This window comes from Echiichthys vipera, assembly GCF_963691815.1.
Source record: "Echiichthys vipera genome assembly, chromosome: 6".
In the NCBI taxonomy this organism is placed as follows: domain Eukaryota; kingdom Metazoa; phylum Chordata; class Actinopteri; order Perciformes; family Trachinidae; genus Echiichthys; species Echiichthys vipera.
This window is the reverse complement of record NC_139831.1, coordinates 15,177,880-15,197,379: the sequence shown is the minus strand read 5'-3', so window position 1 is coordinate 15,197,379 and position 19,500 is coordinate 15,177,880. Positions and strand designations below refer to the sequence as shown.

The 19,500-nt window shown below is 40.3% G+C and overlaps 2 protein-coding genes across 2 annotated transcripts; one reads left to right on the top strand and one right to left on the bottom strand.

Moving 5' to 3' along the window:
* Positions 1-683: 683 nt before the first annotated feature.
* LOC310947978 (signal-transducing adaptor protein 1-like) lies at positions 684-5,198 on the bottom strand (the record flags this gene model as incomplete). The annotated part of the gene is made up of 10 exons (XM_083914968.1): positions 684-841; positions 946-1,119; positions 1,200-1,302; positions 1,390-1,459; positions 2,348-2,479; positions 2,700-2,992; positions 3,854-3,910; positions 4,020-4,136; positions 4,858-4,929; positions 5,097-5,198. The coding sequence occupies 10 exons, from the start codon at positions 5,196-5,198 to the stop codon at positions 684-686; spliced, it is 1,278 nt and encodes a 425-aa protein (XP_083771094.1).
* Positions 5,199-12,276: 7,078 nt separating this feature from the next.
* Positions 12,277-19,323, top strand: LOC310947976 (zinc finger CCHC domain-containing protein 7-like; the record flags this gene model as incomplete). The annotated part of the gene is made up of 8 exons (XM_083914966.1): positions 12,277-12,643; positions 14,988-15,040; positions 15,354-15,464; positions 16,652-16,822; positions 17,042-17,077; positions 17,720-17,824; positions 18,088-18,205; positions 18,830-19,323. 8 exons carry the CDS (start codon positions 12,277-12,279, stop codon positions 19,321-19,323), a joined length of 1,455 nt encoding a protein of 484 aa, XP_083771092.1.
* Between the last annotated feature and the right edge of the window lie 177 nt (positions 19,324-19,500).

Sequence of the window (19,500 nt, the reverse complement as noted above, 5' to 3'; positions counted from 1 at the left end):
ATGCAGTTGGGACGTTGTGTAAAACCTAAATAAAAACATTATACAATGATATCAAATCCTTCTCAACCTATGTTCAATTGAATACACTACAAAGACAAGATATATAATGTTCAAACTGATAAATTGTACATGATGTTGATCTTGCAGGCATCAAATTCAAAATTAGGTAATAGTGCCAGAGACCCCTGAACTTCACCTGCAAGATGTCACTCTACGAGACACATGCAGACCCCAAAATGACGACAGAGACACAAAATAACTACAAACACAATTCCGATGAAGTTGGGACATTGTGTAAAACGTAATTAAAAACAGAATCCAATGATGTGCACATCCTTTTAAACCTATGTTCAATTGAATACACTACAACGACAATATATTGAATGTTCAAACTGATAAACTGCAGATGATACAAAATTAGGTAATATTTGCAAAAAACAAAACAAAACAGAGTTTATCCCAAATCAAATGTTAAATTATTTTATCAGCTTAGCTCACCCCATACTTACCTGGGCAGGTGGTAGAGTATAAATGTCTTCACAAGAGTGAGGGGCCGAGACTAAGCTGGCAGCTTGCGTTGAGGTTGCAGTTTGGTCGTTGGTTTGATGTTGATTTGCCTCAGTTTAATTTAGTTTTTAGTTTAGTTTTAGTCCTTACTGAGCTACAACAACAGTACACGCCTCTTACACTGCTGCACTCTTAGTGGTCCACTGTGCTGTGCCTGAGTGGGATCTTCCAGCTGTTTGATTCTCGTATGCAGTGACTTCCTCCTCGTCAGTTACAGTGTATGTGTTTTCCCTCCGTAGCTTTAAAACTTTCCGAAGCTCTCCGTCCAACTGAACTAGTTTGGACAGAAACATACAAATGTTACTCATTCAGACTTTACTCTCTCATAGTTGCACTCTGACAGCTCTGATGTCAAAACAAATATTCACCCATCCTCACCCAACTTGAGGTTGTGATCATCAGGAATCACATATTCACCCTCCTCTGGTTTGGCTGGAGGCGGCACAAACTCTACTTTGGTCTGTGAATGCAGCATAGGTGCCACTTGTGCCCTGGGTATAGTTTTTGATGTAGGTGAGGTGATGCTGACGCACTTTGGAGCAGGCGACACATCTGTTGAACACACACATAAAGGTTGTTAGGAGTCTCGCCGCTGAGACAGTTTGTGACAGCTGTGTGACTGTTCTTCTCACCAATGCGAGTGTCGTAGGGCTGAGATGCCATGTAGGGCTGGAGACGGTACTCTGTCTTTTCAAGGAAGTATTTAAGCACATCATTCAAGGAGGAGACGGTAATCTACAGAGCAGAGAAGAGGACACACTTGAAGACGAGCAAAGGGCGAGAAGAAGAAGAAAGATCATTTTAAAGAGCTGTGGGACTTACTGCTGTGTCCAGTTCAATGACGAACCCGGAGTTTGTGGAGGTCACTCTATAGTTCTTCATGACGTGCCCACTGAAACACAAGCAAGAGGATTATGTGCTTACTACTGAGTGCCTTTGATAAACAACGTGTTGATTTTTCTATGCTTTATATGAAATGTAAACATACGGGCATTAGCAAAAAACAACAACAACAACCACCTATCCATGTGTTCATCCCTTTATCAGCCGTAGCAGCATGTTAAAATGTTCTGATGTTGTTTTGCATCATATTCTATATATTACATGTTCACTACATCTCTATATTAATACAGGCAATTACTAACTGCCATTATTTAATTAATCATATCATTCTGGTGCACACTGTTGACCTTGTGACGGTTGCTAATAATCTAATATTTTTCTTCTTCTTTTAGATAAAGAAATTTAGTTTTTTATTTACCTCTTATTATTCATTATTTAATTTAATTTCATTTTTTTCCCACCACTGTTGCTGCCTTTGCGCTGCTGTAACAGCTGAATTCCCCCTCTGGGGATCAATAAAGGTTTATCTTATCTTAAGATAGCTTAATTACATTACACTGACATGAAAATGATTAATATGCTAATGAGGGACTTTGTTTATAACACACTGTTGATTCTATAGAAACCCTTGTTACATTTGGGTTGAAAAAAAAAACAAAGTTCATATTTACTGCTGTGCGAATTTAAAAATGATCGTTCATTCTTCCTGTGCATGTGTCAGGTGACTCACACCAGCATAATATAAGTAATAAAGCAGCATTGGATATAAAAACTATAAAACCATATTCATATTCATGAGATGAAAAAATAGCTGCAAAAAGCTTTCTATGTTCAAGGAAAGAAAAAAAAAAGATATTTATCTCTGATTTTGTGACAACCGAAAAGAGTAACCTAAATGCAGACTACATTATTCTGTAGTGGTACATTTAAGACAGACCTGGGCGTCAGCCGTCTGAGGGTCAGGGCGTAATTGTTGGCCAGGGTAGATGGGCGAAGGATAATGCTTCCATACTCTGGGTTTTTCTGCAACATTTGCTCAGCCTCCTGCCGACTCACATTGAAGAAACATCTGCAGGAATCAAAGAAAGGTAATAAACATTTCCTCATTGCCAGTGAAGGTAATAAAGGTGCATGTGTGTTGTTTCAGAGGGCACGAGACGTAAGCACGTTCATCGGTTTAGGATATCAGGAAGGGATAAACTGTCTAGTGATAAAATAATTAGGTTTTTTTTATGTTGCGTTAAACATACAGTCTGTATTTGTTTCTGGATGCAGGCTCTATAACTTACTCAGGAATCTCAGGCTTGCTGTGGTCAGGCTTGTCTTGTGGAGGGGGGGCTGAGGCTGAGGCTGAGGCTGAGGCTGAGGCTGAGGCTGGGGCTGAGGCTGGGGCTGAGGCTGAGGCTGAGGCTGGGGCTGATGATGAGGCTGAGGCTGAGGCTGAGGCTGAGAGGAGGAAGGATGGTCGTGGTGGGAGGGGTGGACGTTGCGTGGGGGGATTTCTTCTCCTCTCCTGATCCAGAGCCTCCCGCAGCAGCAACATCTGGCCAGGCAGCAGCTGCAGCTTACTGGGAATCTCTTTCTGCGGGAAAACAAAGCTTGTCAGCACTGTTTTACATGTAGTCAGATATCATCAATTTGACTCACCGTGTAACGGGTTAGAAAATACAGGTATGACTTGAATGTACCAAAACCATGACAAAATGAGGAAGAATGAAAAATGGTAAAGTTTTTAACAACTAACTTTATTTTGAAATCTAACTGTGCTTGCATTAAACTCCAACCCTTAAGATCTCTTTACTCACAGGGATTCGGTTATGTACTTCTTTAGTATAACAATACTGTGTTTACCCAGTAATGCTGCAACAAAAAATACTTTGTTGTCAGCATCCAATTTGAGCCCAGGTGCAACATTTAAGGAATCAAATACTAGACAGAAAACTGCGCACATCCAACCTCTCCCAAATGTTTGCTGACGCAGGTTTTCTGTCTCACACGTAATAGATGTGAAACTGTTGACCCAAAGACATATTTCCCCTCAGGGACAATAAAGTTTTCTCTGCTAGATTATCTGGACCTTTACCTTTAGTTTGCTTCCTTGTTTGTATCCTTACTGTCAATATCATTTTCACTATATGAGTCATAAGGGGGAGTTTGTCCCTTAAAGCATTATGAGCCTAATTATTAACCAGGGAATACTTGTGTCCCCTTTATTTTTTCAGCTTGGCTTTGTGTGTCAAACAGGTATTAATGGGTAGGTAAGTACAACACACAGAAATTCATTCTTTTCTCAAAAGACTGTACAAAAACACAGAGAAATACAAGTTAATGAATTACAAGAGTTAAATACTTGTCCTCGGCATTCAGCAATAGTCTGTACCTTCAGCAGCACTACACGCTGCCACATCAACCCATCAAAGTAAGTTAATATGTGTTTGCTTACATTAACCACAGTCAGGATGTAACCCCTCCACTCCTCTCCTGTGTCAGAGTTTTCCATCTGTACAGTCACACAAACAGAACATATTCTAATTAAAGTAAATGAAAGTTGTTTTTTTAATTGTGTGGACCTGAGGCTGACTCCACCCTGAAAGAGAGAAAAATCACACCTTTAGCTGCACCTCCTCTGTGTGCAGGGTGAGAGTGAAGACGGTTGGTGCCTTCCTCTGATGCAGAGAATCCAACTCCATGGACTTCAGCTGCTCCAGGTCAAGCTTCTCTGTGTACTGGCAAAGTAAACAAACAAGGATTACCATTTGTTATCAGACACATGCTTGATCACCAAAACATGTATGAATTGATCTGAAATAGGAGTGACTTAGGATATGATGATTAGACTGTGTCCCTGTTCTTCACCGTGGCTTCTGTGTCACTTTCTTATAGCCCTTCAACAGCGTTGACACAGTTTATGGGGCTTAAAGGTCCTATGTTAAAAAGTGAAATTCCACTTTTTTATTATAAAGCAGGTAGATAAATAAATAAATACTGTGAAAGAATCAAGACACTCAATCCACAGAGACGTGCACACAGCCTGTATTCAGAAACTTTAAACCAGCCGTCAGGACCTCTGTACGGTTGTGATTTTACAACTATACTATATATAGTTAGAAAGTGCTGCTACAGCGCCTTTACAGTCATTCCTCGGTTGCAATGACGGTGTAGAGATGCTGAGAGAGCAGATGCGCTTATATGTAAAGAGTCATATATTCATACAGACAGTTTGAGAAAAATAATGTGTTTTTTGAACATTAAAAGCGTAAAAACACGTTCTAGTAAAAAAACCCAAACACGTATGAACCTGAAAATGAGCATAATATGGTGCCTTTAACACTGTACATTTATTCTCTGAGAAACAATTGTTAAATTCACAGTTTATTGATTTATTATTGTATGTATTGTATGTAAATCACAATGCTGCAGTTACTTGTAAAACTTGTGTTTGCTTACTGTATCCTGGGTGTCATCCTTGTACAGAAAGAGTGTGGCTCCACGGAGCTCTCCGTAGTACTTCTTGAAATCCTGGAAATCAAAAGCAGTCATTTTGGGTGTCTGCTCCTGTCACAACATTCGCAACTCAAACAGAATTCAATGCAGTCATAATACCTTATATTGAAATGTCAAACATCACCATTTATCACCCATTTAGTCCTCTATTATTATACTTTTCTTTCCACCTTCATCCTCACCTTCTCTTTGGTGAGTTTTTTCAGCAGGTGTCCAGAGTAGTAGAGCGGCAGAGCTGTGATAGTGGTCCTCCTCTTATGGACAACTCTTGCTGGCACGGACATCATTCAGCAAAATCAGTGTGCTTCTTCAGGCCTGGTTTGGTTCAGCTTTTACTCACTTCACCCCTGTTTGTCATTAGTCTTGAATAAGCAATTCAGTTGGGTCCTGAGAAAGATTTGTGTCTAGTTGCTTCCTTGTGAATCTCTCAAAGAAGTGATGGATTCACGATGGCTCTTTAGTATATGTGAGATGTTTATTGGTCTATAAACCTGCACTAATGAGCTCTTCTCCACCTTTTCCTTCAGTCTTAGTGCTCTTCTGACTCTGAGAATGAGGAAACTATGTGGTGATTTATGAAGGAGGAAGTAGTTTGAATAGAAAATCCCAAATAAAAGTCCACTTTTGGACTTTGAACCTAGGCGTAACTAAGAAAGACAGTTTTAGACCACAGCCTCAGAGGCAATGAAGCATGCACGCACGCACAGACGCACAGACGCACACACACACACACAAACACACACACACACACACACACGCACACACACACACACACACACACACACACACACACACACACACACACACACACACACACACACACACACACACACACACACACACACACACACACACACACACACACACACACATCCCAAGTTAAAACTCAATCATGGTGTGCAAGCCAGTTTAATTATTTCCATGGTGACAATACATTCAGAGAAAGTGAGAATTTGTCAATATTCATCACAGCTTACTTTGTAAAGGCTTTATAACTGACACACACACACACACACACACACACACACACACACACACACACACACACACACACACACACACACACACACACACACACACACACACACACACACACACAGCAGTAGAAGGTCTTTTACATCATCTTTCTTGTGAGAATAAACCGCCCTCTGCTGCCTGCTCATACGTCTTGCAGATGCTAATGACGTGAGCCAGATAGCGGTAGTCTCTGATCTCATCACAGCTGCTGAGTAATGGACAAACATCGTCATCACCAGAGCCCCGCAGGTCATCGAGACAGCAGGCTGAACGGTTTATCCTCTGTGTGCCAGCAGGGTGTGTGACAGCGACGCTAACTGGAGGCTGGCAGAGCTGTGCCTCCCAACTGGTCAACTCAGTGATCCACATAATGCCTTTGTTAGATGTTTAGGGGATAATTAAAAACATTTATTTACCTTCCAATAAGAATAAAACACTTAAAATCTACAAATAAGTATTAAACATAAGCACATACAGTAGGCCTATGTCTTCTTTGTCTTGCAATGGTAGTCTAAGGTAAAACAGGAGGGAAAACATTGAGGTTTTTTCAACCTGATTCCTTTGTGGCCAAAGTTTTTAATGTTTAACTGTAACATATTGATCTGTTAGCCGATTTTAAGTATTTTACAAAATAGTTCTCTGTGAAAACAGTTCACGACATGCTTTTACATGTGACTTTTAGATGTTGTGAGTAGAAACAGAATTTAAATGTGCCTCTATGTAATAGGGACAGGTTATTATACAAATTTAAAGATGAGAACTATTGTTTATAGGGCATCTTCTGTGTGGAATAAGCTCCCTGTCAGCATTAGACACACAAAAAGCAGACCCTCTTTTAAAACGTTACTTAAACATAAATTAATGAATCCCTTTTAGATCTACAGTAATTGTGCTTGTTGATTACTATTAGTTATTATTGTTTGTTTACTGTGATGTGTTTTTCACTTATTTGCTGTTATTTATGAGGCTGAACTTGCTGTTTTGTTGTTGTTTGTTTCGTGAATATAGCTTCCTTGTTTATGCTTTTGTTTCTTGTCTGCTTTTGTTTTAATGATATAGTCTGATTTTATTATTGGTTGTTTTAATTGCTGCCGCTTCCTGTGCGGACCCTAGGAAGACTAGCGACCACTTTGTGGAAGTTAATAGGGATCCAAATAAAGAATAAAGAACATTCTTATTGTCACCTTTAAAGGAACGTAAAATAAAATGAAAGGGATACTCTGGTTTATTAAATAACTTTTAAGTTGACCTCCTATGCATCGACACGCCTGGTTCATGTTATATCACACAGCACAGCCTGAGGTCTTTAGTAGGCCCCTCTTTGTTTTGTGTGGACCCAAAAATAACCCCTTTTGGTCTGACTGGCTTTGCACTTGTGTCACTGTTCTCCTAGCAACCACGGCGGCGTTTCTCATAATATCCTCTGGAGAACTGGCTGCACACAACTAATGCCTAAAAACAGCTCATTACTGAGAGACCGCTGGAGGCTGAGCACAGTTCAGTTTTGTTGTTTTTAAAAGTGAATCAGGGTATATTTTTATTCTCTTAACAAGTTGCAGCTTTAAAGTGACTACTCTGTGCAAATTTACTGATATTGTTGCTATTAACAAAGTAAAGCACTGACAACTACTGCCCCTGAGTGGTGGAAGAAGTACCGAGATAGAATATTTTTAACGTAGCAATGCCACAGTGTAGACATACTCTGTTACAAGTAACAGTAATTCATTCAAAATCTTGTCTCTACTCAATTTAGGGTGTTGTAAAGACTTTAAAACCCCTTGAGAAAAAAAGTTAAATTTGGGCTTCAGGTCAAATTGATTTGACTTTTGTGTGAAGTGTATATACCTTTGTATTACAAACAATTTTGTCTAATTGCAGAAGTTTGAACATCTATAACAGAGCATTCAAATGCAAATATCTGTATGAAGATATACACAGTAAAAACATTTGCCACATATGTCTGTTCTCAACATGCTTCCTATAGACGGATGACCACTGCTGCCCACAGATTTCCTTCTCAACGGTGTTCTTTGACCCCGCCGTTCCCTCCGGCATCTCCCATCTCCTCCTTTAATCCCTCATGCTGGAGGGGAGGCCAGGGAGACGCACACTAAGGAGAGAAAACACTCGCTGTTTTCCATCACGGGGCCCCTAATGATGCTCCCCTTCAACCACTAAATGAGGAGAAAATGGCCACAGGGGTGACAGGGACGAGGGATAATACGTCTGACTGATGAAGCTCTGTTAACACCTCTGAAAGAACAGCGTGTTCTTTGAAACCAAATTATGTAAATGAAACACGACAGGTGAGGTATGTCATTTCAATTTTATTTCTACATGTTTGGAATTGTGATTTATGTTTCCTTCTTGATTTCAGTCATGTCGTTATAATTACAATTTCAGTTGATCCAGTTGTGAAATTGTCTTGTTTTGGCATTAAAGGGATGATATTGTCTCTTCTTTTGCAGCCCCGGTTGGCTGCAACGACATAGAGGCCCTAAACAAGAAGAGAGATGAGAGTAACGCATTAAATCTGAACTCATATCAGACTTAAGTTATCATATTTGGATGCAGACTGACCTAAGAAGGATTAGGATTAGCCGGCAGGCCAGGGTAAAAAGTCAGGCTGGAGATAGAGGTCAGGCAGGGTTCGGACCTTCCCCAGACGTCATTACAGGAACATGGCTGGTTGTTGTGGTAAAAGCTGCAGGAGACATCCCCTCCTGGAAAAACAAAACAGCTTCTGTCCAGGTTGACTTTTACATCTCTTCCTACCTCCATCCCTGTACTGCAATCGTCACTTGTTCTAATTAGTAGAATGACAAAATCCATGTTTCCCCAGCTGTTAGTGCATATTTATTTATGCAATCTCCTATTCTAATGCTTGCAGTGATGGAGGAGTGGAGGTGTAAGCGAGCCTGTAATGAGAAGCTGAGGTGAGGGGGAGGCTAGGGGGAGCAAAGAGCCGTGCTGGTTGAGAGGACAGAAGCCTGGGGCGGCGAGGTGGGTCTCCTGCTGCGGAGGTTGTTTCAGACAGAGTATTATTAACACAGGACCACCGGCTTTACTCATCGGTCTGGTACCGCTGTAATCTCTGCTCTGCAAATACATCCATGTATACACGGTAGATGTCGTGTGCAGTCAAACACACACACAGATACGCTGATCACACTCAGACTATTTTACCTTCCTTTTGTTTGCTGCTGCATTTCCTGACTCCCAGAATCCCACTAATGGAATAGGTGGACTCAGAGGAATAGGCTGTTCCCGGGGCAACAGATGTTGCTGATGACACTGCAGGGTCAGAGGTCAACATCAGGAGACATTAGAGACACACACATAGGTCAAGAGAGAGAAGAAGGGACAGGAAAAAACCATACCGACTTCACAAGACTCGGACTGGACTTTGTTTCTGATGATCCTGTAAAGACAGAAGGAACTCATTCAACAATGTTTTTTAATGACCTGTGTAAAATAAACACAAGGTCATCCTTACCTGTTGATGGAGCTGATGCTGGGCACGCTGCTGTGGTCGCACACTCGCTCCAGCAGCAGCCTGTCCCGGATCTCCCAGGCGAACATGGTGGGGTAAGTGTGTTTCAGATGCAGGATCATTTGCACAACTCTGGGAGTGGCCACTTTTGGCTTAGAGCCTCCGATCACTCCTGGTCTGATGCTCCCTGTCTCATTGTACCTGAATACACACAGTATACATAGAATATCTGCCAGCAGGGTTAACATTTGATCTGAGTAGAAAGTAAACAAATATTGATGCTGTTATGATTCATGTAAGTTGGAAAAAAGTGAGAAACGACACAGATCACCACTGTAGATTCGAAAAGCAAGAAAACCACATGGTCTTGAAGTCAATTTATATTTAGAATATATTAATTTCTGAATAAGGCATCATCATGGGATGAGCACATACGCTATATCAAATAAAATTGGATCTAATATACAGACGCAGCAGGATTTGGCCACATGAAATAAATACGTATGCATGTTTTAAAGGTTAACATTAAGCTTTTACAGACAACAACATTGTTAAATGTGTGCAAACCATGCAAAATGTGCTTCACTACATATAACAATGTCTATAAACAAACTAAATAAATGACCAGACGGAGTCCCTTTTACCTGGACAGTATTTTGCTGACACAGCCGTGACTGACGCGCATGCGGCGGGAGATGTCACAGGGACGCACGCCCCGTTGCGCGAGCTCCACGATGCGCTGTCTCACCAGGTGCGGTAAGGGGCGCCCGTTAATGAAGACACCGCCGAGCTGGTTCACGCCGCCGTGCCCTGAGCACCGGAGCGAAACAATGAAACACACACATGAAACATGGTTACATACCAGCATTCAAACGTACTGGTGGTGAAACTGCTGTTAAATATGGAGTGGGTGTAAAACTTACTCTATAGGCTACAGGTGCCACCTTAACTTTAATTTAACCCTTATAAGAAACATCGCTACTTACTCTGCGTAAGGCTGAGCGGCACCTGTCCAAAGCGTGCGTCCATCACACACTGACTCTAAAAAAGTGTGTCCACTTAACTTCTAAACGTTGGTTGGTAAATAAAGTGTAGTTGGTTTCGAGGGCGAAACATTTCCTACTAAAAAAACGAAAAAATTAAGTTTTTTAAAAGAGAGCACTGCTCAGAGTTGGTCCTGTGTGTGTTAGTTTGCGGAGTGACGGCAGTGTGCCTTCAGCACCTGAGCGGCGGACAGCTACACGAGCCTTTGATTGGGCGCACACGCACGGGTGCACGCACTCTATTATCTTTTATCTTTTTGCAGAGAAGGCGCTAGATAAGATAAGATAAGATAAGATAAGATAAGATAAGATTCCTTTATTAGTCCCACAAAGGGGACATTTCCATATTACAGCAGCAGAGTGCAAACATACACGAAGCATCAATAAGAAACAATAAACTCTTGATACATATAGAAGAATATGAACAATATAAACACAGGGGGGCAGGAACAATATTTATTTTTTAAATATTTAAATTCACACTATGGCATAGAGGAATATGAAAACAGATTTAAGAAGTACAGAAGTCATACGCACCCGTACAAGTCTAAAAAGAAATGCATTAAGTAGCCTTTTAATATACATTTGTTATGTGTTTCATTAAATAACTGTTCTGTTATATCAATTTGACTTTATAAAATGTCTAACAATTAGTTATCAATATACAGTGAAATGTGCTAAAAGTCGGGTGAGTTGGGAAAGCTGGAGTAGAGGAGAAATAGTCCACTAAATCCATGTATTTTTGTTGGCCTATATAGTAAGCTATATTAGTCTAAACGCTGGAATCGGCCAATAAAATACCAAACATGTGTAAGTTCTTTTAAATTTTTTAGCCTATAATATAATCCCTCAGGTTAAAGCCCCTTAAATTCCCTGAAAAATAGAGGAAATTACCTCAGTGTGCCTAATGGCAGCTAAAAGATAACACTGGTCCTAACTTATTTCACATCGAAAACATCAATGTTAATTATTCTTAAGTGAAGGCCAATCTTTTTGAGGTAAACCTACTTTGAATCATTACTTCAATTTATTTCTATTTCTCTTGATACATTTTAGACTGAAATAGGCCGAAAACTCCACCACAACAAATGAACTCAAAACTATTAATAATGTTTCTGTCGTGAACTCAAATTATTGTTATTATTTAAACTTTTTATTTATTAATATATTTTTTACATTATCCACACTATACAAAGAGTACATTATCGCAAAAACACACCGGTACTCTATCGTTTTTCACCCAACACCTTTTGAAATCGTAAACTCCGCATTCTTTAAACGCAGGGGCAGTTTTGGTTGTCCAACATTTTAACTCCCGGAAACGCCGGTAAAGTTCTTCAAACTTGTAAACAACAGTGTAAGTCACAGTCCTTTCATCTGTATGGGGGGGGGGGGGGAAATATCAGTTTTGTACATTGTGTGAAGTTGCAACCGATGTATAGTGAACTACAAACGGTAAGCGCCGTTATAGACTTTGTTTCACTTGGTTGTGTTCGCTGATGCAGCACCTGCCTCCGCTGCTACAGAGCTAACATTAACGTTAGTGAACGTTAGCATAGCCCTTAGCAAAGCGCCGGTTAGCCTAATGTTAACCCACGTGTCAATATATTTTGAATGTTTACATACTCACCTCATAATTACACGTTTTAGGAAAAAACATATCCAGGTACTTTTATTTATACCCGGTACTAACTAGATAGTTAAGAAAAAGTGGTGGTAAATGAGCCGTTAGCCTTTAGCGGTTCGAGTGCAGTACAGTGAGCAGTCTGTGGGGAGCGCTGTTCAGCTGCTGTTTTTAGAGGTTACACTATGGAGTATACTAAGGGAAATGAAGATGATGGTGAGGAAGGCAGCAAAGACGACCTCTTCTTTATTGAGGATTGTTCAGAAGGAGAAGAGTATATCAAGTTCAGTAGTTACCAGAAACATCACAGCAGCTGTAAAGAAGCTGCACGGCTCAGCGTGGAAAGCTCTCCTCCGCTGCTTCTGGCATTCAACACCACCTCTGGACGCAGGCCGAGTCCCACCTCCAGTATAGATTTACATGAGGAGGAGGACAGTGACCAGCCCATCGAGAAGTGGATGATCCTGGAAGGAGAGGAGCAGGTGGGAGACTCAAGCATCCAGCTCAACCTGAGCTACTGGAGCAGCTCTGAGGAAGACTCTGAAGATGAAGGTTAGACCAAACTTGACCTTACTCTCTGTTAACATTGTTGCTGTCTATCATCCTGTTTCAGTAGCGCAAGAAAATTGTATTTTATTTTTTTATTTTACTGTTTATGAACTTTGCTTAGTGTGTTTTTCTGCGCAATGTGACAAAGCGGTTACAGTGCTTGGGAATAGCAGTGTAAAAATATAATGAAATTACATGTGAAATAAGGCAAATAAAAAAAATTAGAAAAGAAACAAGCATACACCAAAATAGACAAAATAACACTAATTATTAAACACTAACAAACAGTTCAATCTACATTCGGCCTGGTCTTATTTTGCGTATCACATGCATAAAACATTGCCTTACCCTTAGAAAAAAATCATAAGTTGTCACAATAAGATGGATGGATAAGACTGGATCTTATTCAGGGATAGTTGGGAAAGTAATTTTCTTTGCATTAGCAAAAAAAGGTCCCCCACATCTTTACTCAAATAGCCTTTGAGTGGACACCGGAGTGTCTCAAATTGCAAATAACTTTAAACGTCTTTTATCCTCAAAGTATGCGATGGTGGTCCTGGTGATTTCCATCTCATTAATATTAAAGGTCTAGCCAGGAATGTTACAAAAGCTATCATCCCTGCTTGTAACTTAGATAAAGGCATCAGGGGGATGCCAAAGAGATCACTGATAGCATCTTGCTCTATATGTGTCCCGGTTACCTCTGTTAATGTGTTGAGGATCTCAGTGCAATATGCATGTAAAGCTTAACACGATCAAAACCTATCCATGAGGTTTGCTGGAGTTTTCCACATTTTTCACAAGAGGGGTCAATATTGTCATACATTATAGAAAGTCTAACTTTGGTCTTAAATTCACATTGTGGGATTCTGAAATGTTTACATGAAGGAAAAACAGGTCAACTGTGAGTGAAGGAGAAGCAAAATGTTGAGTTACATGTGCTGAACAATATGCTTTGCCATGTAATATTAAGAAAACATAACTATGGACTCAGCCAGTGCATGTTGGAGTACTTTGTGGCTTCACCTCTGAAATTGGTGGGTACAGTTTGTTATGTTGTAACCTTTAACTAGGTTATAGGTTGGTCGGCATTTGAATATTATTATTATTATTATTATTATTATTATTATTATTATTATTATTATTATTATTATTTTTCGCTCTTTAATGATCCTTTTTAATGACTCCCGTAAGGAATTTGAGTTTCCAGCAGCTTACAAAAACACAAGGGAGGTATTAAGAAATACAGTATAGGATAACCAATAAACACTTAGCTAAACAAATACTGAAAGTATAGAAAAAAAACAATAAACAGTAAGCGATAAACTTTTAGTAAGGTAGATGTAAGAATACAGGTCAAATAAAATTCACAGAAAGTAAAATCAGATCATTTAAATGTAGAGGAAATGTATAAGATGAAATATGTATGACTGTATATCACAGAAATGAACAGTAAGATTAGATTATTGCACTCAAATGGTGGATTATTGCACAAAAAGAAGAAGATAAGTGTTCTGGTGCTGCACAAACTATTTTGCTTGTTAGTCAGTGATTGGACAAGCACTTGCAATATGTTGCGCTCAAATAAGTGTAAGTAAGTGAATGACTTTGATTTACAGTTGATAGCCAGTGGCATGGTGTGATACCAAGGGCAACGCATTAAAAAGAGAAAAATAATCAGAACAGGGCCTAGAAATCCAAGGCATATCACCAACTTTCTTTTATTAAACAAAGTGGAAGTGGTTAAGAAATAATCTTTTCTAACTTATATCAGGTGATTGCAATTAAAAGAAGGTTGTTTTTTAAATAATTTTGATTTAATTTGTGATTTTAGTTGAAATAGTGAGCACAGTTTTTTTTTGTTTGGATGTTATTGTTGAAATAAAACAATGTGGTACATGGACACAGAAAGTGACAGAGATTTCTGTAAATCTATAGGAGTACAATCAGAGACACTTTGCTCAGCGTGCTCTCGGTTTCTCAGAGATTCTCTGCTTCACATTAATGAAGATACTGATATTCGCACCGGGGAGCTGCCCTGCACAACCTCTCCATCCTGTCTTGCCAGCCAGCAGCTCCTCTGGAGCAGATAGGTTTTTCAGTTTCCCCTTACCCCTCACCTCAGTGATAGAAAACATTTGACCTTCCTATAATAACTAAGTCCTGAGAGCTACAGCTTTTATAAATCTACTAGATTTTGGAAAAACTCCTGACCCATTCGTGATTTGTCAAAGCTTTTTTTGTGTGTATTGTGGGTGTTACATTGCATGAGGTATCCTGCCTGAGAACCAAATTATTATTTCTTTACAAAACTTGATGTTATTCTTGGATATTCTCTCTATCATAGATCAGACTGTGAATTTGATGAAGGATACCTGGGCTGTATCAGAGAAAGACAAGGTAACTTCTGATATCTATTATTTTCAGAAATACGCATCTACTTCTTATCCATGTTTCTGTTGAGAGGCACATTGTCAAGATTCAAAACCAAATTAATTGAAATAGATGTCAATTCCTTTCAGTAAAGACTTCTTAAACAGTATAGATATGCTCTAAAACAATTCTCAGTATGGACTTAGAGAACCGTCCAAATAGTTTTCCAAATTTTGTCTGGCTGTTGTCTAATACTGCAGCATGGACTCAGTATTATAAACTTACAAGACTGCCTTTTTAAGTGATGCCTGTCTTGTCTTTGTCCACTCACTTTATTTAGTATGGTGCTGACCGGTCTCTGCCCAGCCGCTACTTTGTAGCCGGTCGTTCTCTGATCTGCAACATCTGCAACAGGACGGGGCACCTTGCCAAGAGCTGCTATTACCACAAGGTAAAGGAACAAACTCATCCGCTACGTTTCTATTACATACATGTAATATCCGTTCACACTGTCATTAAGTAAGTATAAAGCAGATGTTAGGGTCTGGTAGTAATAGCTATTGCATGACTTTAATACAGTTGTTCATTAATAACCCTTATTCAGGTTGAAATACTTGCTCAGCTGCTGCAAATTCTGGCCCTTAGGGCGCACTCACACTGTCTGTCTGTACCGTGCCCCGTGCTTTAGGGTAGTTGTCCCCCCCTCCCTCTCTCCCCGCGGGATAGGCCTGTTTGTACTCACACTGCCTGGGCCTCGCACGAATGCTTCTTGCCTATCCATACGTCCTCACGCCCTAACACGTCACACGCATTGATTGACGTCATTGCGATGCGTCGCTTTGTTTACAAATCTTTCCATAGACCTCAGAGGTTTTGTGCGTCTTGTCCGACTGTTTTTGAATATTTTCATCCGACCAAATCTGCAGTAAACACTCCACCTCCGCATCACACCAACGTGAACCTTTCACCGCCATTGTTTTAAATGTCCGCGCATGGTCCGTTTTTTTTTTTTTTTTCTATGTCCAAACAGGCGCACATAAAATGACGTCAGAGCCGCCGTAGGCATCGTGTTTGTACCCGTACACGTGCGCACGCTTGTGCTCGTACATGTGCAAACGTACTTTACAAAAGCCCACCTTTCCCAAATGGTCTGTGGCCGGCAAGATGGCCGCAGCAAGGCGCGGTGCGGTTGCACTCACACTGGTCAAACGAACTAGGCTTTACCCGTAAAACCTGTTTGGGCACGGTACGGATGGACTGTGTGAGTGCGACCTAAAATAATTTTCAGGGGGCGCTTTTGTTTTATGCTCAGTTTTAAAATCAATAATATTTTCTGCTGCTTAAAATTTTAAATTTGCTGTGTAGTCATGAGAAATGATGCTGTCAAATAGAAAAATGTTAAGGACAAAACATTAATGTTTTATATTGTGATATGTAATTCCTTTTCTCTGCATGTTTCTGGTATTTTCTGCTCTAACTCACTAGCTTACCCACTCTGTAATTTTTCTGTCCCTTGCAGATTGCCATAAATTTCACTAGTGACATGTGTTGATGTAATTCCCTGCTCACCTATACAGGCTGACTGAAAAAATGATAACACCCATCCTAACACGCTAAAAAATGTGTCCACATCAGCAGAAAAGTCCCACCTGTGTCCTTTGTGGGATCCAGGGCCACATCCAGAGGGACTGTCCGTGCCGCCCCTGCCCCAGCTGTGGACTGCCTTCCCATGGCCTCAGGCCCTGTCAAAGGCCCCCGGTGTGGAACCAACACTGCCAGCGCTGTGGGATGTCGGGGCACCTGTCTGATGTAAGTTTGCGTGTCAGCCCCCAGGTCTGGCCACTCTGGGTGTTTGGTTGGGGAATGTGTTTTTATACGTTTAAGGAAACTTTGAACGTATTTGTCAGTTGGGTGTTGACATATTCTGTATCCTCAAGCGTGTGTGTATCTCCTGCTTTCTGACCTCTGCAGTTCTATGTTCTTGCTCAAAAGAGTAATTTTCTCCTGTGTTTCCTGGGTTTTCCTCAGACCTGCCCTGATACTTGGAGACAATACCACTTGACAGTGAGTTTATGTTTTGACTTTACTGCACTTTTCTTATCTCACCTTCTTTACTAAGCAAGATGCATAATGCTTCTAAACATTGAAAGGTCTTTATAGCTGGACGTATTACACCGCCATTTTAGAATACCTGTAGTTTTTTTAGATTTACTTGATTAATAATATGTTGGTTCATACAGGGTCAACGTTGTATTGAAATGTATTGGACAAGAGAACAATAAAAAAGCAATAAAAGCACCACTCATACAACGATTAAATAAGATAGAATAAGATGTACGATGGGTTGACATCCAACAGTATTGCTCAAATGTAATGAGAAAATTAATGAGCTATGAGATTGGAGTAAGATCGCTAAAAAATATAGCACTATACATACATGAAAAACAGGATTTGTGTGTGAATGACAAGTGTATCCAACAGGATTGCATATAGGATATGTAGCAGTCCAGGCTCAATAGCAGCAATCAGGTTGATAGTAATAGAATTAATCCAAACTGGGAGTTGGTGGCACAGGACTATTGTAATGTTGTTCTTAAATACGCTGGTGAAACGTAAGGTTCATTGATTGGTGTGTATTGATACAACAAAATCAACTCATGTCCTTTTTCCTCTTTTAAAATGTTATTCATTTGTCCTTTTGTCCAGATCCAGTTGGAGCTTCCAGTCACGCCATGGACAATCCACACCATCAAACATAAGAAATGGCCCGCTCACTGCTACAACTGCTCCAACAGGGGACATTACGGCTATGTAAGTGGCACAATGGAAGGAATCCTTTCGTATTTTTTACCATCTCCTTTTCTTCTTGACTTGATCTTTGCCTTAATCTGTAATCCTTCTCTTTCTCTGTCTGTTTCTCTATACTGTCTCAGGTATCTCTGTGCCTTCCTCTCCCCCTCTGTATACCTTCCTTTCTCTTTCTGTATCTTCTTTTGGATTGTACTTTACCGTACCTGCTCTTCTTTCTTTCTCACTTACTTTCAATGTTATCTCCTCTTCTCTGTTGGTATCAGGAGTGCTCTAAGAGGAGGATGATCAGTGGGACCTTTCCTTCACTGCCATATGTTTGCCACTATGACACCATGGAGGACATCCTCCAATGTCGTATCAGGAAGCAGAAAAAAGCCAAAGGTGACAAAACATATATTATTATACATAAAATGGTGCAAACATTTTTCTTTACATAAATTAATTTTATTGATATAAATGGGTTGGACAAAATATATATATAGCAAAATTCAACAGCACTACAAATTGCAGCCTCCATTCCAAAATGATTATACAGTTGAATCAGAAAATACACCTCTCTAAAACAGTTTCAACAGTTTATCACAATAACCTGCATGGATGTAACATGTATTACAGAACTAGGTATTAGCCTGCATTAGTTATAGCTAGTTGTACCTAATAAACTGTGTAAATCCAGACTGTGTATTCAGTCTTCTTTCAGCTGCATTTTATCTGGCTGCTATGTTCACCAGTCTGCTGTTTGATGCTGGGCAGGTAGCATTTTTTTTTTTTCACTGAAAACAGCCTACCTGTTGCTGCTGAAAAGTAGGTAAAGTTGTGAGCCGTTAAACAAACACAGTGAGCTAAAAGGTGCTCCGTAGAGCTGCAGAGAACTGTAGAGTTGGGGGATAATTCGGTGTTGGTTTGTCTCGGTGAGCAATCCCTTTCAAATTACATCTGACCTATTGTTTATATAAAAAAATGCTGTAAACAACAGCCACTTTTAACTTTAATCTATGTTTTCAGAGCTTTTGAGGGCTGGATCCCTGCCTCTCTCATACCAGCAACACTTTGCTGAACTAACAGGCGAGAGTGGTGAGGAGAATCAACCAGTCCAGGGGAGGAGCAGTACAAAGCAGGAGACGTTTAGCTGGGCTGGCAGGAGGAAGAAGTGGCCAGAGAGGCGCAGAGAGAGACGAGAGGTGAAGAAACTTAGGAGAGAGGCTCAAGCCAGACGAGAAGGAGGACTACTGGGGCGACCCCAGAGGAACTTTGATGATGAAGTTTGCCCTGCAGACCCCTTCAGATCTGCACTCCACAGTGACAAGCAGTCCACGCCACCTCCACAGAAGAAGAGCAGGAATGAAGCAGGTGGCAGCAGCAAAAAGGGCAGAGAGACCGAGAGGTGGAAGAAGAGAGGAGGATTGAAACGTGGGGATTTACATCCCCATGGTGATACAGACATTGGTGGTATAAGCCTTATTTCCCCAAAACAAAGAGTACGCCACAGACGAAGATAGTGTGATTATCTTTTTTTTTCAATGAGTAAAAAAATTTAACTGGAAAAATAAATATTTGTCTTTGACTCTGAAACTGTGGAATCGAATATACAGTTGGAGCTTCACTGTAGCTTATATGAATGTACTTTGACCTTGGTCTGCAAGTGCAGCTACTATTATACTGTCCGGGCCAATTAT